General features: G+C 38.0%; 1 protein-coding gene across 2 annotated transcripts in view; it reads right to left on the bottom strand.

The window, feature by feature from the left end:
• The window catches only part of SLIT3 (slit guidance ligand 3), a 537,089-nt gene that overhangs the window by 156,008 nt on the left and 358,388 nt on the right, over positions 1-22,693 (bottom strand). For both annotated transcript variants that reach the window (XM_075056287.1, XM_075056286.1), the window contains exons 11-13: positions 19,441-19,512; positions 13,270-13,341; positions 1,606-1,677 (exon numbers count right to left, since the gene is read on the bottom strand). In XM_075056287.1, coding sequence (XP_074912388.1) covers positions 1,606-1,677; positions 13,270-13,341; positions 19,441-19,512 — 216 coding nt within the window. The remainder of the gene's footprint in view (positions 1-1,605; positions 1,678-13,269; positions 13,342-19,440; positions 19,513-22,693) is intronic.

Genomic DNA, 22,693 nt, shown 5'->3' on the forward strand with positions numbered 1-22,693 from the left:
TGGGGAGGAAGGACTATGATAAAGCTCAGATATTTTTAATATAGTTTCTTTCTCAGAAGTCAAAGTAACAAGTTGCGTTTTAGCTCTCCTTTTGCTTGCAGCGTCTTCATTGTACTGAACACAACCTGAGTGTGACAATGACTAACATGCCAGTTATATCAACATGTACTGAGTCCCAGCTTCTAAGCACTTTCATGCTTATTGTTCTCACACATGGCAAACTATGTCCCCCCTAAATACACAGTCTTCTCATACTGCACAGGCTGGCCATGAAGACATGGAAATACTAACAAACTTGTGAGGTATGGTACAGGAGAGAGGTATGTACAAAAGGTGAAGACAATATAATCAGCTGTGTGCAGGAGGAGATGAACAACTTCCCACCATCGCAGCTCAAGAATTGTCATAACCAAACCACATGTGCTCTTGCTTGTCCTTCTCTAGAATAGGGTGGTCCATGTTTGCAATTAAGATCTTAGGGATAAATTACACATCTGAGTAGTCCTTCACTTAACATATAGAGCAATTTAAACTCTTTCATAGTTTAGTTCTTTGGCTTTGCTCATGGATTTCTAATCTGAATCTATGCTTGTTTTTATAAAGACTGCAATCGTAGAGTGACACATTCAATGGTAATAATGAACTTTTGGATATTCTGGTTATGTCAAGACAGTCAGAAAAGCTTAAAATAACATGTCTAAAAGCTATGTTTTATTTCATATTTTAAATAATTTATTGTTTGGGGTAGAGGGTTGTGTGTGATATAAACCAGAACTGATTAATTTGTCATATATCACCTTTACTTTCTGAGTGCATCATCCATGATGGTAATCAGAACGTTAGGAATACACATTAAACTCACTTCATGTCCGCTCCCTCTACTGACTGGCTGAAACAGTAGCTGATTTCCTTCTCTTTGAAGGAGTTTCTGGTTCTCAATGTGATTATGGAGACAAGAGTGAGTGAAATTTGCAATTTCACATTTGGCTTAGGAAATTTTTTATGCTATATTAATAAATACTGAAGAGGGTATGATATGTATCTTACTCCTGATCATGACTGTATGTTAAATCGCACATGGCATAAAATACTCAATACACAATATATTCTGAAAACATTTCTCTTGCAACTAAGCCACATTTGGGATAATAAAAATACGGAACTGAGCATGGCTCGCAACAATAAGATCATCCATAATGCCATTTTGCTTGCATGTGCAGGTACTTGCAACACAGTAGCCCTCAAGGATCTAGCTATTCAACCACAAATGCTAAATGTGTAAAAACAATATGGCATCCCCACCCGCACATCAGCCGGTGACCAAATTTCCTTTCCTGGACTTCACTGAGTCCCTCATTTCCTCCCCACACTTAAATCCTCTGTGTCTATTATCCATTATACGCATGGTGCTATAAAACTGTTGGCACCTTCTTTTTTTTTTTTTTCTTTGCAGCCCTTGCCTCCCTCTTGCCTGACACAGAAACAACAGATTAGCACATCCAGTGAGTTTTCAGTGGAAAAGGTGATCATATTAATGTCAGAAGCTGAAAAAACAGTAAATCTAGCTAGTCTGTAAAATAAAGAAGAAGAAGGGATCATACTCACAGCAGCTGCAGAGACACAAGATCATCAAAAAGGCCCTGGGGAATCTCTGTGATCTTGTTTCCATAGAGCACTCTGAAAGATTCAGGAAGACAAAATAAATCTTAAGTAACAGACCAGTTTAGTGTCCTCCCACATCTCTGTATTATCATCTTTATTGATCTTGTGCACCATGCCCAGGATCTGTGGGCATTTCATTTAACTACTGATCTCATTTTCTTTTCACAGAGCACATGGCATTAAATGAGTCGTTATGATTCAGGCTTCGTCTGGTGTTGGAAAGCATTTTTAATGTAGAATCTGGACATCATCCAAAAGCTGTATCTGAAATATTTTTCATTCTGTTGAGGGATTTTTTCCCACCCTTTTTAGAAATATTTTAACCATTGAAAGGCATGTAGTGTGATGCAAAAACATAGAATTGTGCTCAGTGATACTGAATTTAAAAGCCAGGGAGCACAAGCTGGTTGTAGATAAAATTTCATATAACTGAATCTCTTAAAATATAATAATTGGCATGAAATGTGACACAGGCATCATTGGATAAAATATTATGGCTTCACCAGCTGCTGTTACCATTTCAACTAGCTAATATAAAGAAATTTAGCCTAAACCAGAAATAGACATATATTTCAGAAACTAAAAAATAATTTAGGTATAGTTTAGTTATAAAAATCAGTAAAGATTTAATAACACAAATGAAAGTCACGATATATTTATTCAGCCATAAATATATACAACCTGATATCCATGATTCAGTTTTAATATTAAAAATATTTCCTTTTTTAATGGAAAAATTATTATATTATCCTCAGAAATTTAACTAAAGGGAAAAACAGACAAACCCACCATTATGCTAAGATGCATTACCTAGGGATCAGAGCAAAATCATACATGACAGGAACACCTGAATTTCAATCACCACTAAAGTATTTGCTCATGTCATTTCTGCAAGCTGATAAAATTTGTCAAAACCAGAAAGTGAGTTAGGAGCTTATATGGGTCCTGGTAAAAGAGTAGAAGATTAGGCTCCCTCTGCAAATTCTACGTCTTACCTAAACATTTTAATAGACTTCAAATTGTGGAAAACAGTGTTTATGTAATTTCTGTGGTCTACAGAGAAGCATGCCAAAACTTTGTTCCTTATGTGTCACTAAACTGGTTAATTCCCTAACTTTTTAATGTGGACTAATATGCTAGCAATGAATCAAATAGCAATGTGAGTCTTGGATGCTGGCTGAAATTCTGGCTTACCCTGTCTTTCAACATTTAAAATATTATGGTGAGTTGAACATACTGAAAAACAAACACTTAGCATGATGGGCCATTTACAATACCCTCTGGCCTTCCTAGAGTATCGCCACTTCAGTTTACTCTTCATCAGTCATTGGAAGTATATCACCTCTGTGGGAGAGTTCCCAGATCAGCTCATTTCTGAGCCTAAATAAAATGAATCTAAATAAAATACATCACTTAGATATGAAAATCTAAACTTGAAACTTCATTTTTCATTACTTTTGTAGTTTAGCAGGAACTGAACTGCTACCCAAGAAACTAATGATTATCTAGCATCATATTTTCTCTAAACAAATGTAACATAATTTCTCTTTATCTACTGCAGAGTCAGGAGGCTGGCTTTTAATGTGCTGTTACAGTTAGTGTTTTTTGTGCATCATGAATGCTAGTACCAGTAATTTTTTCTAATTGTTTCCTAATTTCAGCTTCAGAAGACACACACAATTTCCTACTTCAACAAAATTTCATGTAATGTACGTAGTTTTTTATACTCTACCCTAAACTAGACAGAAAAATGATGGCTGAACTTTGAAAGGTCTAGCAGGTCCTTCTAGATAGCAGTTGCAAAACATGAGATAATATTCAAGTCACTGAATTTCACTGGGCTCTAAAACAACATCCAAATCGCTGATTCTCGGACTTCTTTCTGAATAAAGTAACTGATCTAAGCACCTGTATCAGGAAGCAAAAGCAAACCCTCTGCAAATAAAATATTTAGAAAAGTTTAAAATATTAAGTTAATGCCCACAGAATCCAGTATATTTCCGTTTCAGTTTCCACTCTTTCTGAACATTTCTTTAGCAAGTGCATCATCTCTATACAAAGTTTAGATTATAAGCCCTGTGATGTTAGATGAACATCTTCCTTAGTTTTGTGAAGTAGCAGGATCATTAAAGCTGATCAATAATGCATAATACTACAGTATAGAAGAAAGAGTTCAGAGGCTAAGCTTTACAAAATGCCCATAGAAAGAAGTAAAAAAATCCCCACTGTAGCGTTCGCTACATATCAAGGTGCCACGCTTAGATCACTGGTCAGCCCGGACCAGGGAAAGAGACAGATAACACACACAGTGTGAGCGCCAACTTCCCCCTTTTATTGCGCAGTTAATTCCTTTTATACTAACAAGGGGAGGTGGGGTTACAGGTACATCACAAGGCTGCGACTAACCCTCTAACTTTCCGTGACATTGTGAGATCTTCCGAACGCCGAACCCTACACCCCACTCCAGACTAAGGGTTATTCTGGCTGTAGAGATAAAAACACTTATGTAAAGTAAAACCTTAAAGAAATCTCAACACTTGCACCCAGTGCCGTTGTTAGTTATGGTACTACTAAATGCAAATATCAAATAAGATTCTTATTAGAGTAATTTTTCATTTACTTTTAATTTAAGAGTCAGAAGGTCATAGTGCAGTGTTCCACTGAATTTTAAACCTTGGATGTGTTTATACATCCTCTTTATTATCTTGAGACAAATAAAAAAAGATTAAAATAACTTATAAAATAAAACAAAACTTCAATTTTTAGAAGCCATGAAAAGAAAATAAGCATTTTCAAACCTAATTGGGCTTATGTGCATGTGGCACATTAACATTTGAACAAATTAACAGCTAAACAAAAGTCAGTATGAGAGCTCAGGCACTTGTCTCTAATTCATATTCATGTTCAGCACTACAGAGCCAAATTAGCTAATGCCATTGTCTGTATGCCATGCCAGAGCTGAAGTCAAATGGTCCTACAGAAAGAAGCAAAGAGGAGGGAAGAGGAGATATGTAAGGTATTGCATCTCATTTCTTGAGTTCCTTATTTCCATTTACTCTAATGAAAACCACAGAAACTTTTGCTTTCCTCAGAGCTCTCATTTTTTCTAAGACAGGAAAGCATACTCATACCAACAAATATGAATATTGTTCAGGTTCTTGATCCAAGATGCTTTTGTTCTGAATGTATCAACTGCTGCGCTCCTAATAGTACTATGAATGAGTTAGCCTGCAGAAAAGACTGGCCAGGTTACGTACACTCCGTTATTGCAGCCACTTTCCTCTACATCCTCTTGTTCTGCCCATCTCACTAGCACGCACCACAATGTTTACAGAATAGCAGCTTTGGGAAAAAATGAAACAAAACAAAAACCCCAAACATCAACAAAAAAAACTTCAAAAGGCCATATAACAGGAAACTCAGCCAAGTCAATTCAAGAACTTAATTTAAATCTCCCATGCTTTTACAAACAGAGGTAAATTTTAGGAGATTTGCCTATGGCATTACGAGTTCTAAAAATGTATGTTCACTTGCATCCCTCACATATGTTGCAGGACATGCAGGTGTCCTGGCTCCTGTGCAAGCTTGGCACAGGAATACAACCCTCCTTTTATCACCTAGCATCTGGAATTTAGACCCCAAATATTTTTTGTTAAAAATACACTAACAAAGTTAATATGTAATAAAAATAAAATCAGTTCAGTAGTTCCTGCCAATAGACAGTGAATCAGTGAATCAGAATGACATTTATTAGAACACAAAAAAATTATTAAAATTTTTATTGTGTGCTCCTGATTGTTCATTTGCTTCTCAACTCTGCTGGGAGACCAAGTTAGCCACAGGTCTGACGAATACCATTTACTGTCAGGTGGAGAAGATATCGCCCTAAACATGATGTACATTTGGGGAGAAAGAGAAAAGTGAGCTATAGCTTAATTTTATATTCACAATGCTAATCTTAAAAGTGGCAACTAGAGACTAAGTCAAAACTGACTGAGAGACAAGTAAGTATCTGTTTTCTTTTTGTTCCTTTCTTTCTCTTCTCACTACACATGGGAGTCTTTTTTACAAAGATGGAAACCAGTCTGAATGGAGAAAACAGTCACAAAGGCGTGCAAACACATCAGACTTACCAGTGCATGAATTTTATTCTTGTCTTTTCCACAAGGCAGGTGTATCTAATACCAGAATGACCAGTGTGAAGAATCATTCACTGTATTTTTAACTCAAGCAAATTTTTCTCAAATTTTTTGCAGGTGGCTTTCTAACTTCAGCAAGTTGCTGTTATGGCACAGGTGCAGCTGAACCATCTGAGGGCTATATTCTTAGAGGCACGTAGAGCCATCAGCTTGCCAGTTCACAGCTAAACGCTTTCAGCATGGCCACAAACCACAAGCTACAGTTCTTCAAAAGTACCTGGCAGATTGGCTCACAACTTGCAGCAGTTTTCAGGCTGCCATCAACCTTCCAAGCAATGGGAAGGACAGCACACATAAAGCACAGACCCCTGGCTGCACTGCAAGCATTGGAGGAGATCCCTGGAAGCAGCACCCTATTCAGCTGAAGAGTTATTATGGATCTACAATAAGAAATTATACAAATATATAAAAGTCATAATGAGACGTTATGTTTCTTCAGCCTGATTCTGGCATCATATTTTAATATTCCCCCCAAAATGTATCTATTCCAAGACACAATTGAATATTAAATTTCCAGTTAAACAATTATTGTTACTACTAAACTTGAAGTTTTGCAGATTGATCCAACTGATGTTCTAAGTAGTTAAAAATAAAGATTAAACAGTGAAAATAGTCCCTGAATAGATTCATCTAAATGCTTGGGACATACTAGACAAAGAAAGCACTGGAAGCACACATAGCAACAAGTATGTTATCTTGGGTGAGAATGTAAATAAGTGTGTAAAAAACTGTGGTGGCTTGACCCTGGCTGGATGTCAGGTGCCCACCAAAGCTGCTCTATCACTCCTCCCTCCTCAGCTGGACAGGGGAGAGAAAATATAATAAAGAGCTTGTGAGTCAAGATAAGGACAAGAAAGATTACTCACTAATTACTGTCACAAGCAAAACAGACTTGACTTGGGGAAAAATTAACTCAATTTATTACCAATCAACCAGAGTAGAGTAATGAGAAATAAAACCAAATCTCAAAACACCTTGCCTCCACTCCTCCCTTCTTCCCAGGCACAACTTCACTCCCAGATTCTTTACCTACCCCCCGCAGTGGCACAGGGGGACGGGGAATGGATTTACAGCTAGTTCATCACATGTTATCTCTGCCACTTCATCCTCTTCAGGGGCAGGACTCCTCACACTCTTCCCCTGCTCCAATGTGGGGTCCCTCCCATGGGAGACAGTCCTCCACGAACTTCTCCAACGTGGGTCCTTCCCACGGGCTGCAGTTCTTCACGAACTGCTCCAGCATGGGTCCCTTCCATGGCGTGCAGTCCTTCAGGAGCACATTGCTCCAGTGTGGGCCCCCCGTGGGGTCACAAGTCTTGCCAGAAAACCTGCTCCAGTGTGAGCTCCTCTCTCCACAGGGCCACAGGTCCTGCCAGGAGCCTGCTCCAGCGTGGGCTTCCCATGGGGTCACAGCCTCCTTCAGGCACCCACCTGCTCCAGCGTGGGGTCCTCCCTGGGCTGCAGGTGGAGATCTGCTCCACTGTGGACCTCCATGGGCCGCAGGGGGACAGCCTGCCTCACCATGGTCTTCCCCCCAGGCTGCAGGGGGATCTCTGCTCCGGTGCCTGGAGCATCTCCTCCCCCTCCTTCTTCACTGACCTTGGTGTCTGCAGGGTTGTTTCTCTCACATGTTCTCACTCCTCTCTCCAGCTGCCGTTTCTGTGTGCCCTGCAACTTTTTTTCCTTCTTAAATATGTTATCACAGAGGCGCTACCACTGTCGCCGATTGGCTCGGCCTTGGCTGGCGGTGGGTCCATCTTAGAGCCGGCTGGTATGGGCTCTGTTGGACACAGGGGAAGCTTCCAGCAGCTTCTCACAGAAGCCACCCCTGTAACCCCCTCTGCTACCAAAACCTTGCCACACAAACCCAATACATTCCACCCCTATGGTGGCCTGTATGGCTTCAGCGGCAGGGTCTTGAAATATAAAAGTCTCACTGATTCTTCATAGTCTCTAGACATTCTGACCTCTTGAACAATTTTAAAATTAAGGAATTTGCAAAGACTTTACTAACACATGGCATTTCATATACACTGAAGTTTAGCATACCACCTTCTAAGGGTGTGAAACAATAATTGCTGTGTTGCCTTTATTTTACAGTTCATCAGCCTACCTTACTTGCAAATGTAGTTGCAATTTAGCTGCTTTGTTAAGTCAGATCCCAGAATATAGAGATTTTTCCCTGGAAGATGACACAGAACTTTTTGGGGGTATGAAAGCCTAGCACAGAATCCCCTACTCTACACCATATGGTTTCCAGCTAAGAGTTCCTTTATTTTGGCTTGGCTGAAACATTCTTACTGAAGTGTCAAATTTTGACTTTATGCAATGTCTTTTTCAGTCCTCAGAATGCTTTTAACTTGCCTTCAGACTGTGAAAACAATTCTTGCTAGGAAGAATTATATTTCCCAAGCTGCATACAATGGCACAGGCTCAATAAGAATTCAAGTTTTCAAAAGAGGGGGAATTGATAGGGGTAAAAACAGCAATAAATTTCTAATATCTGAAAGACACTTAGACATGTAATTTTTTTTCCCTGCACTATTTCATATTTCTTCAGAACAAGTTAGGCTAAATAAATCACAGTAGAACTATCCAAAGCAATTTGTTACCTTAAAATAAGTTTGGCAGTTATTGCAATAGACAGTATTTTATTGCAGATTTCAAATCACCATGAATGACACCACATACATCATCACCCAGGAGATGATGGTCTAAATGGGACTGCTATGTCAAAATGTAAGCTGTCTCTTGTCTTTGTGCCCAGGCTGATCTAAGCTTTTAAATTGTTCACTAGCTTAATTCAGTATATGAACAAAAGCAAAGGAATTCTCTGTCTGCAGTGGTCTAAAATTTATTCATTCAGTTTAACACACTGAAGGCTTAGACTATTTTGTCATATCTCATAAAATGTCCCCAGACAGTCTGGATATGGCCTTCCAAACCTACATTTGTGGGAAGTTTACTGACCCCAAGAATAACATTCATCTTCGATACTTTTAACAATAACCAAATGCTGATACAATCCTCTCACTGATATTAGACAGATTTTGAGTTGATTAAATAAAAAATTAATTTACTTCAGAAAGTGCATGCAGCAATCTTGAAACATGAAACTATTCATAACTTAGCCCCCATGTTCTGCTCTGAGTTATTAACCACTCCAACTCCAGCTAAGTGTAACTCTAAGTATGTAACACAAACACAGTGTACTACAAATAGAGAATTTCTCAAACTTTTGCTTAAAATTAAGATAACACATTCTTTTGCAGCAACCAATTTTGCCACACTTCTCAATGCAAGGGTATTACTTGCTCTCATGTTTATATGGAAAGAAGTACTGGATGGCAAGTCTAATCCTTCCAACACAAAAGCCATGGCTATCTTATCATGGCTCACTTACATCTGTGCTGCTTACTATTTTTTGAGAGTCAAATCTTCTAATTATTTGTTTCTCATCTTGGATATTTCATAAGGTCCCAAGTACTGCAGCATCACTACGTCTCACAGCCTTCAATGTATACACCCTTATATCATCTCTTTGAGACAGAGAAATACTTCCACTTTTTCAAGAGGGGAGGCTTTGGTAGAGACAAGCAGTTTATTTGTCCAACAGCTGTCACTGAAATTATGCAACATAACTCCTTCCTCCCAGAACTCAGAGTAGCATCTTTAAGACTAAAGATCCTTTTTCTCAGGCCTTGATTCACAACACCCTCCATTCTCCACAATGGCTTTATAGCAGTCTCTCCACAGCTCTATTCTCTCAAAACCAGAGGGTGGATCTTACTGTATCTTCAGTTTTGTCCATAAACAGGTTTGAAGTTTGGTTCATACCAAAATATGCTAAGGATCCAAGCCCTAGTGCCTAAATTTTGAAAGGGAACTTCAGACACTGTAACAGGATTAAATCCACAGAACATACAGACCCAGAGGTGACCAGTGATTCACAGTGCCACCTGCATGTGACACAACAAGGGGAAAAGGAAAAGCCAGAAAACTCTGTGAAGAAGAAAAAAAATTATGTACATGCCCAAATATTTCTAAGAAAAACAGAGTAGGAATTCCTTGTTCCACAGAGTCATTATATGAAAAGGCATAAAATCCTACTGAAAAATGGGCATGGAGAAAACAATTTTTTTCTTCCTGTGTGTGGGGAATGGAGAAGTCTTGAGTCCTTACAAGAACAAGCTTGCCTTTCTCTTGTTAAATGCAGAGAGAACCTAAGGTAGAAATGGCTTATTTAAAGTGTTAAGACTTTGTGACCTGTTTGACTCCCATAGGTGGATTTCTTGTTAGAGAAAACATATAGATTTAAAATAAAAACCTATGACCTGCTAGCATATGGATCATTCAGCTCTTTTAAAAGATTTAAGTTTTATACATTTTAGGGGAAACTGCTTCTGTAATAAACATTCCCGTGTTTAATAAACATTCCTGTGTTTTGAAAACTATAATACACCATTTTTTTTCTATCTCTACATAGGTACAATAGGCAGAGTACTCTGAGAAACAGTTCTGCCTGGAAACACTAACCTAAGTTAACTTCAGAAGAAAGTAGTGTAGCAACCCACTATATATAGGCTTCCATTAGCCAGTTAGACTAACAATGTTGGCTGTCTTCCAGATAAGCACTTTCACTCTCTTAGACCCATAGAGAACACTGCAATTGCATGGAAGCAGGGAGTAAAGGGAGGAGCAGAAAATGGGAATAATGCAGAGGAAAAAAAAGCAAGGATTTTAGGCAGTGCAGCAGAGCTCCATTTTAAATGGAAACAAAGTTGCTTACTTTCATTTGTGCATTAATATTTTCCCCTCCTTTATTCTTGTTTAACTTAGCCAGCTGAAAAGTCCAGCTGCTCTGTGCACAGATTAAACCTCGATGGTGTCTCATTAAAATGTATGCCACTGATCACATTTGAGTTACATATATGAAAAATAAAAGTTACTCTCAGCTGAGCTGAAGCATTGTGTGCAGAGCAGTATTCCTTCAGGGTATGCAGCTGACTAAAGTTTTTGGGGCCTCAGGCACCAAAAAGACTGAGCGGCCTAAAAGGGAAAACACTAGTAAGCAAACTGTTTTACTTCATTTCTACCTCCTTGTTCTCTCCCCTTTGGCAGTTTCGTTGGGAGGCTTGGCAAACTTCAAAGGAAGTTTCTTCTCTTGCACTTACTTGTCTTTCTGCAGTTGACAGAACTGTACTGGTGGCTCTAGCAGAGATCAGATGAAAGAAGATCCTCTACTTCTCAGAAGTAGAAGCCTGGGGAAGGTTTCTTCAGAGAAACCCAGATTCTGCAGCACAGCAGATAAGCTTGTTCCATAAAGATATCTAGGGCTCAGAAACTGAAACAACTACAGAAGTGACCAACAGGGAAGAACCTGCCAGAGGTCTAGGTGACAGGTCATGAAAGATCAGGAAACTAACTCTTGCCTATCAGCCATAGGTAAAAGATTTGTAAGACCTACCTGCAATGAACAGCAAGAATAAAACCTTTCAAAAGAAAGTAAAAGCCAATGGCAAGCACAATGGACAACTGAACTTAGAGGAGGAGGCTGACAATTTCAAGGCTGGAGTCGATACTGTCCTAGACACCAGTCTGCCAAAGAAAGGAGAAACAGACTGTGCGTTACAACAGCTTTGTGTGGCTGCAGTAGAAGGAAACTGAGGCAGAGACAAATGCTGAACAAAGAAAAGACTGCTCAGAGGCAGTTCCCTTACTATAGCCCTTTCTGTGCTGCATCTCATCTCTCTACCCTCTCTCTTCCCCCTTGTAACCTCCTACCATTAACTTAAGCACTATTTTACCCACTTGGATATAAACATATTTAAACACCATTTACTTAAAATATCATTTTGGATGACTGGGCAAGGAATACACAGGCATTTCACTTGCTTCTGTGTGCGAGTCAAAACACTATAAATTCCTGCCCAGTTTATATTCTCATTTCCTCTCTGTCCACTCTGATGTGTTCTGTCCCACTCCTGAGGCCACTTGGGGGCATCTGAAGTAGCTAATAGCTAAAGCCAAATAAATTCTGAGTTGGGAAGTCAACCCCAGTAGAAATGTCTTGCCTGTCCAGCTTGCTCATAGCCAGGAGGTTTGCCAAGACCAGAAAGCTGTAGCATTGCAGCATCAGCAGTAGTTTCATACTAAGCCAAAACTGCAGTGTTCAGTAAATGTCATTCTCCTACTGAATCGTTTCCAGACAGCATTGAAGGATTTGACCATTTCCACAGCATGTTGAATAACACCACTCTAACTATTCAACAAAGGCTAGCAACACTTAATATGTACTTCTGGCATTCTCCCAGCTGGATTCAGGGCACAAAAAAAGGCCCATCCTTCTGCATTCTGGCTCAGAAGTTTACTGCAACATATAAGTTTAGTACTGAATAACCTTCTAATATTAGTACTAGTCAACAAGTTATATAGGTTGTTAGAATTATCTGGTATTCAGAGAATAAAATTATGGCAGCTTTTAGAAATAAAGTACACTCTTAAAAATCAAACTGTGTTGTATGAATATTAAAGAGCTAAATGTTTTAAAACTGTCTTTAAAATTAATGCAGGTAAATATCATTCCAGTTCAGCTTACCCTCTTCTCTCAACCTGGGGCTCTTTCTAACACTCTACTCCAGTTCATTCTCCATATGCAGCTTCTGACCTTGTATTGCTCCTTTTACCCATTAAAAGCTCCACTGTGTTAACAGTGCTGCGGGTAGCTAGATTGAAATATGGCTACATTTTAATTCAACTTGGTGCTAAAACAGTTTCTGTGTTCTATAAAGAGAAATGAATGGTTGTCAAGAGATACTACCTTCCTTTTATCTTCTGTATGAAGTCATATTTTAGTCCCCTTCCAGCTTAATAAAGTAGTAATTACAGCTGAGAAATATAAACATTTTCTTAAAAGCTTAGGTTCTTCCTTCCTAGTTTGAAAAAAAACCACCCCAAAACCAAATAAACCAAAAAACTCACAAGTGAGTGCAATCTCAGTTCTTTAATAGAGAAGAAAAATTCAGTATGGAAGTATTTCCTCTTAACTCCTCCCTGATTAGCACCACCAAACAGTGTCTGAGCTATGATGAGGTTTTTGTGAGCCATGATGAGTTGGGGGGCATAGATTAGCTTGCAGGTACAGTAGATCAACTAGTGCACTGATTTAAAGAAATGAACAAGTCAGTAACCTTGGGGTTCATCTATAAAAGAACTTACTAGAGATGTGTAAACAGTTCCTTCTTCTAACCTTCATGACCAATTTTTCATTTACAAAAGATCAGATGCTTCACACAAGCTGGCAATTGCACACAGAAACATAAGTTGTCCCAGACAGCACATTATCATTTTTATTTCTCTTACATGCAAGCTCTCCCCAAATGCCCATTCAGTTCTATTTTCTACTTACAATGAAATGAGAGATTTCAAGCCTTTGAATGCGTCAGGTGCAATGTCAGATATCTGATTCTTGCTGATATCTCTGCAAAGAGAAGAGAGGATTAAAAAAATATTCGTAAACAGGAATTTGATGAAAATATTTTAGCTGTAGTTTATTGGAAGAATATACTTGATACAAACACAGAACTATAAGATCAAATTACCTCAGAGAAATTATGAGTTATGTAAAGACACAGATAGGCAAATTCCAGGAATGATCAGGAAACATTAGTCAGCACGACAGGCCATAGCCTCAATAAATTGGCAGCTCCCCTGTTAATAAGGCCTTTCATTTTATGGATATTGAAATGAAGAGTTTTATGAAGAGCTTTGAAGAACAACAGTGAGGTAGGCCATTGAAAAAAAAATGGTTGATAAAACCATCTTAAGAAGTATTAATAATGGAGATTGCATTGTGACTCTGTGGGGTGGCCCTCAAGCATGAGGAGCAGCCTGTGACAAGGCATAAAAGTTGTCTGAATGTTTAAATGCAGGCATGGAAAGCTCACTCTATAACAGTACAGAAGATCATATTTTGATTAGAAGTGAAATCATAGATAAGCTGAGGAGAAGTTTTCTAAGGTAGCTGGACATGCATTAAGGAAGATGGTGGGATTAATGGTGTCAACATGGTGTAGGCACCAGGGGAATGGCTTCTGAGGTGGCAGCAAGACTGTGTTTGTCTAAGAGAAGCAGCCTTGTGGTAAATGAGATGTAAAGATGAACATATGCATAAATACCAGAAACATGTAGTATAGTCAAACAACTTTCCCATCAAAACCCCAGGAAATTCCACCGAGGGCTTATCTCAATTTATATGAAACAATATCAGTAATTCTTAGGATGATAAAATTCTTCTGAGGTAAGACTTTTCCCACACCATCTCTGTTTAATATCAATGGGAAAAGTCATGGGAAACAGACTACCCAGCCCCTGATCCCAAAGGAGGCACCAGTGTCACTGAGGAGTTTGGCACTCTACTGGTGATGTTTGGTTTTTAATGGCCTAGAGAAAACAAGCAGTACAAAATTCTACAATGAGTGTGATCTGGTGAAGCAGGCGAGAAGAGGGTTGACACACCACTGGCAGGTCTGCCTAGACTTTTCAGACACTAAGGAAAGCCTTTGAGCATCTGAATGGAAATCGTGGACCTTTGAAACCAGCAGCACTGTGGGGAACACCCAGCGTGCTGCAGACCCTGTCAGAGAGCCCAAGCAAGTTCCACCCTTTCAGCTGTGATGTGAGTGGAATTCAGTTATAGTCTGCTGTCATTTTCAGGGGGAAGCGTGCTCCTGGTTTGGAAAATACCTTTCAATTTTAATCACAACCAACCAAGTACACAAAGATAAATATAGACTATGCCACAATTTCTTTATATATGGAGCCAAAATTACTACACTTGGGACCCAGATGATCAGAACTGGGTGCCTTATCATGACTATCACTGCAATCCAATCTTTCTGTCAATCAGCTCAACCAGATGCTTAGCTACAGGCATAACTTTCAGCCACCTTGTTGCATTCACTGACAGTTGGTATCAGCTTGTACCAGTAGTATCAAATCTTTTCAGTGATAGCTGGACTAATGCAGGATTTCATGTACATCTTCACTGTTATTTCCACTGGGGCACATGCTAAGGAACCCAGTCAGACTCTAAACATCACTTGAACAAGAAGGAATCAGAAAGTAAGAGAGTTTTCTATTCTGTATATGTTTCGAGCTACAAATTCTGTTGGTTAAAATTTTAATTAAGTCCTCTAACTGTTTTCAAATCTAGCCATATAAAATAGGATATTCTTTGGTTCTTTTATGAGGCTCAGTTCTTTTGTAAGGCTCATGAAACAACTGGTCTGCAACCTACTGATGTTTTCTGTTACAACATCCTGCCTACAAGGACAGTGTTCAGTGAAGGTTTCTTCAGCTCAACTCACAGCAGCCAAATTTGTGACAATGAAAGTAGGAATATTTATTTTTTATACAGGTTTCTGTGAAACTTGTTTAGACTGCCTGGTAGCATTTGCTGCTTTTTATCTAGTAATTCTTATGTATGAAGAATTCTGATGTGAATCTATGCTATCTATTTATTGAGGAACATATTAAAATCTATTACAATGACATGAAATCATGAGTTTTCTGAACAATGGCGAGCATCTGAAAAGGGGCATCTAGTTTTTGAAACAAGTATTTCAGCACTATTTTATTGATTTGCTACATTTCAACATTTCCATCCTTTCTCTCTCCCCATGTCTGGATGCTAATGAATGTATAACTAACTAATGGTGCCTGAACGTGCATAAATGCCATGCTGGGTGATGACACTCACTCACTTCATGCAGATGCACTACAATCAGCATTAGAAGATAATTAGACACATTATTTCCTTTCCATTAGAGCCCAAGCTCCACTGCTGTTGGATAAGGAGGCTCCATCTCCTTCTGACTTGACTGAGGCAAAGGGATTCGATTATGTCCTTGTACTTTTGTTCCCTTCCTTTGGTCTGCTTTGGTAAGATCATCCTATTCCGTGTTTGATTTATCTTAAGACGGAGATACGGGTTTTTCTAACCTGCACGACAGCTAAGTCAATTTAGATCACTTAAGGCTCATTTTCATAGTTTGGGGTATCTCTGAATCACTCAGTGGAAATGTAGCTCTTTAGCTGGAAACATAATAAACTTATCAGGATTCCACCCAGGCAGGGAATACATTAGTCATCTCATACTAGTCTCCCTGCACCTCTGACAGCACGGTAGAGATCTTCTTTCAAAAGGTTGTTGAAGACACCTTGGAGGGTGGCTCTGCTCATTTACCAGTTAGGGACATAAACTGTTTTTGACTTTGCACCAGGGAAGCAAGGATACCCTGTGAGTCACTGTATAACATATGACTGTATGGCTTAAATGTCTTTACTGTAAAAGGTTTTGAAACAAAACAGATTTATTTTTAGACGTAGCCAAATGCAAAACTATTAATAGCATTGGATGAATATTCTCTTTGTCGACTAATATTATTAGAAACAGATTACTTGATTATCGCTAACATGTAAAATGGACTGTTCTCATTTGACAAGAGTATTCAGCAAAAATCCATGTCATATATGGTTTAGTTTTTAGAATCTGCTTAACAAAAGTAGCAAAGCCACAGAGCTACTGAGGACATTGTGAAATCTCAATGTGTTTTCTGCTAATATATGGTAAAATTGATTTGACAATATGAAATTCCCTGCAAGCATCAGGGCTAGAGAGGTACAACCACATCTTTCAAAGTGGATCTATGTAGTTGGCTCTTAGTCTTGTGCTACAAACTTGTTAGTGAAAAGCCTCAGAAAAAGCAAAGACAAAATGGGAGGTAATGCCATAAACTTTGGAACTCATAGGCTAGAAGTTACAGACCTATGGTACAAGCTCAACTGCTATGTAAATGAATTCAAAATGGCATGTCTGGGCCTGGATACTTCATGTAATAATGACAACAACTTCTGTCTCTGAAGATGTGATGTATCTCCTCCAAGCACCTCAAACCTCTTCTAAAACCCTTGAATAATTGAGCACAGAGCTAGGACCTGTTATATTCACCCTAAAATCAGGGGAACCATCATCCCAAATTGTATCATTCAACTGCATATTTGAATCCTACAGGTGCCAAATCTTCCTTCTGAGACAGATATATTTAGCTTCATGTAATTAATTGTGTGAAAAGATGGGAGCAATTATGATGAAGTCTAAGACAAAAGATTTCAGCTGCTTTGCTAAAACCCAATCACCATAATAACTGTCCCATCTTGCAAGCTATTGAAGAGACCATCTAAACATCAAACTTCTGCTAGATGCAAATGTAACACTTGAATTAATATACATGCATCTTCTGCTATCATCTTGACCTATTAATATCAAGTCATATAAAGATTATCTTGGACAACTGGCTTTTACCTAAAAATTAATCTCAGTTATCCAATTATTTAAGAAAAGAAAACTGCATAACCTTGCAGGAAATACTCAGTAAACAATCAAAATACTGAGAGAACTACAAGTGAGCAGTCTAGGATCCCTAGCATTCTTGCATATTTATTCACCAGAAGGAGAAAAATACAATACAATTCACAATGTTATGATAATACTATCCTCTGAATTATATAAAAGAATTGTTATAAATAATAGTTAATAATAATAGTAACAACAACAATAATAATAACGTTCTTCATTTGTACCCTGGGTAGGGCATCAATTAATTAAATCATGCTATCACTGCTCATTGAAATCAAAGTGACTGAAATTAAGAAAGGCTGACAACTTCAGTGATACCAAACATGTCCTTCCCCTATAAGGAAAAGGATGGATAATTCTTTTGTTTTAAGAGGTAGTCTGTTGACCAAAGTATATTTTTGTGTTAACAAAACTGGGAATCTTGCACACTGAAAAGATGATGTCAATAATCTCTTCAAATAGTGGAACAAATATCCTCAATTAAACTTTATGTAACAACAGTGATGCCCAATTTAGAGCCTCACTGTCCAGCAGGAATAAAACTTTAACAAGGAGACAGGTCAATAACCAAATAGCAAAACACCATGTTTGTTATGGGGCATTCTGCAGCCTAGCTATCTATCCCAAGTTCTTCCACAACATGCTGTCACACTAGCTAAGCTTTGATACAGATCATCTGGCACAATAACTTATTACTTAACTATGAATTCAGATCTCAATGAGTATGCAAATTATACTCCAGAAAGCTCTTAACACAACTTGCTAATGGAATTCTGCTGTGAAATTCTAACATTAATCATTTCACATACTAAGTGCCGCATTGGGTTGAGCAGCTAGTCAAGTTAAAGAACATTATTTTGGTCAACTCCCATAAAACTAGAGTTCACCAGTCATGAAAAATGAAAGGACAGTAAAACATTGCCAAAATCTAAAATTAGTCATACCTCAGAAAGAATTAAGTAGTGACTTTAATAATGAAAAAGTTACAAGTTAGGTCACTGAAAAGGGATCCATCATTTTTCACTGAAATTACCATCTTGCTATCTAATACAGTACTTCTTTAAAAATACATACAGCTATATTGAAAGTGAGACAGAAGAATAGAGACTCTATAAGATTGATGATTTGACCTGTTAAATATTAAGATACATATTTACAGCTCTTCAGCTCTAGGAAGTTGATAAGTTTGGCCTGGCAAACATAGGAATTTTACCCTTAAATCCAAAGGTACAGCGCAAGATCATTTCGGTTTCCCAAAGCATTAACTATCTGATAATCCAGTGTCTTCTGTGAAATGAACTGACAGTTTCTTAATTCCAGTAAGTATTGTTCACATCAGAAAACAAGAACTGTCAAGGCACCTTTCTAGCAGCCTTAGCACTGAGCTACAAAGCCTGAATGACTTCTGGAAGTTACTGGTCCAGTGGTACCCATCAACATTCTCGGTACTATGGTGAAGCAGGAGTAACTTGTTTTACCATTGTCTGTGTCATTGTACTACTGTCACATCATCTCTCATGTATCACTTAAAAATGAAGAGAAAGACTGACGAGGGGGAATGCCCAGGTTATCTGCATGAGAGCACTGCTACAAATCAGGATTTTTTATTTTTTTTAAATCCAAAGAGAAAACAAAAGCTAATAAGAAAAGAATTGTCTGGGTATCTACCGGTGATTAAGAAACCGAGAAAACAAGCTCCAGCAGGTTTCTTTGTTTTCTTGTAAACAGTCAAACCATTTCAACATCAGGACATTGAATGCACTACAAAAAAATCTTAACTACTCCGCAAGAACATGCACTCCTGCTATAACTGGGGTCAACTAAATTGAAGTGGTGCAAACAGATACCAGAATTAATGAGAAAAAAAAATTGAACTTAAAATATTTTCTGAGGAAGCAGATTTGAAGTTTGAACAGACTAACAACTAATTAGCTCACATTGTTTATAATAGGAAGTGAAATTAAGCATTAGTAAGGATTTCATGCACTGTTAGGCATCCTGAACCAAATTCCATTGTTGCTTACACTTTGAAGAGATTATTTGTGCAATCCCCAGTGATTTCAACATAGAAATTGCCAATATGTTTCTAAAATACAGTTACTGAAATTGAAGCTAGAAGATTCATGATTGCTCTTGCATGTTGGTCTTATTAAAACTTACATTCTCTTAAGCTTCTTGTACTGGGTAAAAGCTCCAGGGGGAATGATTTTGATGAGGTTTTGTTCCAAACGTCTGAAAACAAACAAAGTAATATACATGTTAACTACACAAATATAGGACAGGAATAACTTTAAACATGATAGCAAAATTTATATAAACATAAAATAATTTTATAGAATGTTTATGCACATCAGATTTTTCTTTTGAAAGCCACTAAATGTAGAAAATACTGAGAAAATAACATAGAAAATAAAATAATCTCATTGATTACACTAAATCTGTATAGAAAAAAGTCACAGGCTATAGAAATTGCACCTTTAAAGCTCATGGAATTAATAAAAAATAGTAGGCAAATTTTATTACTACTTAATCAAAGGTAAGGTAGAAAATACAGATGCTTTCCTTGACTAGCAGTTGTAAATAGAACGTAGCTATCTAAACTAAAAGCTATGCTATGTTGTGACAGCTTAATAAGTAGATTAATAATACTATCAGAGTGACTCAGGAGCAACAATCTGTGTGAACATGCTGAAAACCAAAGTGGAATTCACTGCAAGATGAATCCAGATTTTTAAGGGAGAGGTAGAGTCTATGCTAAAGCAGAGCAAAACAGGACTGTATCTTCCTATTTTAACTACCAAATACTGAAGGTATTCTAAAATATGGTCCAGACTGCAAGAAAATGCTGTTGTTTTCATTTCTGAGATTTGGTTTGAAAGAAGTATTCTTTATGAAGCATCATAAATGCCCGTTATCACTAAAATGTAAGCAGCTTTAAGATACTGCATATAGTAACCACTAAGATTGATTTCTGTTCCTTGCCAGACGTATTTTCAAGTCTTTGTCAGCAAGTTTCCCAAATTCCTGCTAAAAAGACTGTCTTCTCCTCAGATGACCCCTAAATATTCATCTCAATTAGGAATGTAAAAGTGGACCCCCATACAACGAATTCAAATGACCACAAGCAGCTAAAATTCTACAATCAGAGTTGGAACTGAAAGCAAAATTTGATTTTACCTAGCTCTTATTATTCAAACATCATGTATTTTTTCCAAAAATGTCATAAAAAGAAACAGTTTCAATAGCAAAAATCTGTGGTTGGAAATGGTTTAGAATTGAAATACAAAACCATACTGGAATGATGGAATGAATCACTCCAGTCATTTAGAGCTGCTGCAGCAATGCAGAGGGGAGAAAAAATTTTAAAACCAGGAATGGAGATAAACTGATATGCAGGGAGAAGTAAATCATGTTTTTTAAATGTCTTGGGAATAATGTAGAGAAAATGTGTAAGGCCCATCAGCCCTCTATTGCACAGCATATCCTTCTGTTGATCTGTGCTTTCAACAGACAAAAGAAAAATCCCCTTGAAAATAAGATATTTTGCCAGCTCAGTTATACTCTAAGAAGCTATTTAAGTCATGAATATTGTGATACTTGTACAGTCAACTTGTACAGTTGTTGTGGTTTAACCCTGGCGAGCACTAAGCACCACGCAGCTGCTCACTCGCTCCCCCCACACAGTGGGATGGGGGAATTGGAAGGAAAAAGGTAAAACTCATGGGTTGAGATAAGAACAGTTTAATAGGACAGAAAGGAAGAAACTAATAATGATAATAATAACAATAGTAAAATGACAATAATAATAAAAGGACTGGAATATACAAAACAAGTGATGCACAATGCAATTGCTCACCACTTGCCAACTGACGCCCAGTTAGTTCCTGAGCAGCGATCCCCCTAGGGCAACTCCCCCCCAGTTTATATACTGGGTATGACATCACATGGTATGGAACATCCCTTTGGCCAGTTTGGGTCAGCTGTCCCAGCTGTGTCCCCTCCCAACTCCTTGTGCCCCTCCAGCCTTCTTGCTGGCTGGGCATGAGAAACTGAAAAATCCTTGACTTGGTATAAACACTACTTAGCAACAACTGAAAACATCAGTGTGTTATCAACATTCTTCTCATACTGAATCCAAAACATAACACTATACCAGCTACTAGAAAGAAAATTAACTCTATCCCAGCCGAAACCAGGACAACAGTCAATGTGCATGCACTCTTATTTCTGTAGCAATCTATTTTAAAGGTTGTGATCAGAGTTAATTCTACTCCTTGTTTTGTGATTTGAGTTAGTGTCTGAGATTTTCCTTCCAGTTGGTCTAAATATAACATGCTTCATTTCTGGCAAGTACACAGTGAAATATAAATTGCTGTAAGCTTCAGCATGCTACTATTGTTGGGTGTTTGTCACCAGAATTAGCAGTACACATATTCTTCCCATAAAGGCTTTTCGTCAGCTTGCCAGTTTGGTGTTTAACTTCTCCCAAGTACTTCTATGCAAGACACTTCTAGGAACAAAGAGCCATGGCATGGCTCTTCAATTCCCTTGTCTTACAGATGGAAACTGGGGAGTTCACACATGCTGCACATAGGTGCAGCATAGCAGTCCTTACAGGGAAACTCAACTATAGTGATAGGGGGAAAACATAGCCCCTTTTTATAACCACCTAAAATGCCAAGGAAATTTTAGTGACTCAAGGGTGGAAATATACAGAGAAATTTTGCCCCTAAAGGGCAAAGGTGGCCAAAATTGGAATGGCCACAGATCCCGAGTAATAAGGAAAAATGAAATTTCTGGAAAAGGTGGAGAGGAATACAGAAAAAGAGTTGCTTCAGAGAGCTACCTTCTCAAGCAGTACTGATTCTTCACCCTTTCCTAAAAAATTTGCAGCAGATGGCCTGTACAGAAATAGATGGACAAGGCTGTTGTCATCTGCTGCTATATTTTCACCTTAGCACCTTACATGTTTTTTTGTTGTATGAAGCTCTTTGTAAATGAAGGACTAAAGACTGCACTTAACACATTATGCTTAGCGCACTACATTTTGCAGATGCTACCAGAGAAGTAACAAGCAGTACTGTGTGTTCTGATCAGGGTTTGTTTGCTGGTGGATTCCAAGTTGGGCACAAAATGCAATTGATCTTGGAACATTAAATAAAGTGCAGCGTTAAATAAGCAAGTATTTTAAAAGTATGAAGTATTAATCTGACTTCCATTTATTTTTTTCATAAATGCATATTATAGATTGGCAGGCATAGGTTGAAAATCACAATGCAGTTACACAACTAAAATAGTAGAAAACAAATTATTTGTATTAATACTTTGTGCTTTCACCTCATCTGAGCTCATAAATGACACGTGAAGGACAGTACAGAATTAAAAATCTCTTGGAAACACTAGGTTTTGCCAG

Source organism: Buteo buteo, chromosome 24 (genome assembly GCF_964188355.1).
Source record: "Buteo buteo chromosome 24, bButBut1.hap1.1, whole genome shotgun sequence".
In the NCBI taxonomy this organism is placed as follows: domain Eukaryota; kingdom Metazoa; phylum Chordata; class Aves; order Accipitriformes; family Accipitridae; genus Buteo; species Buteo buteo.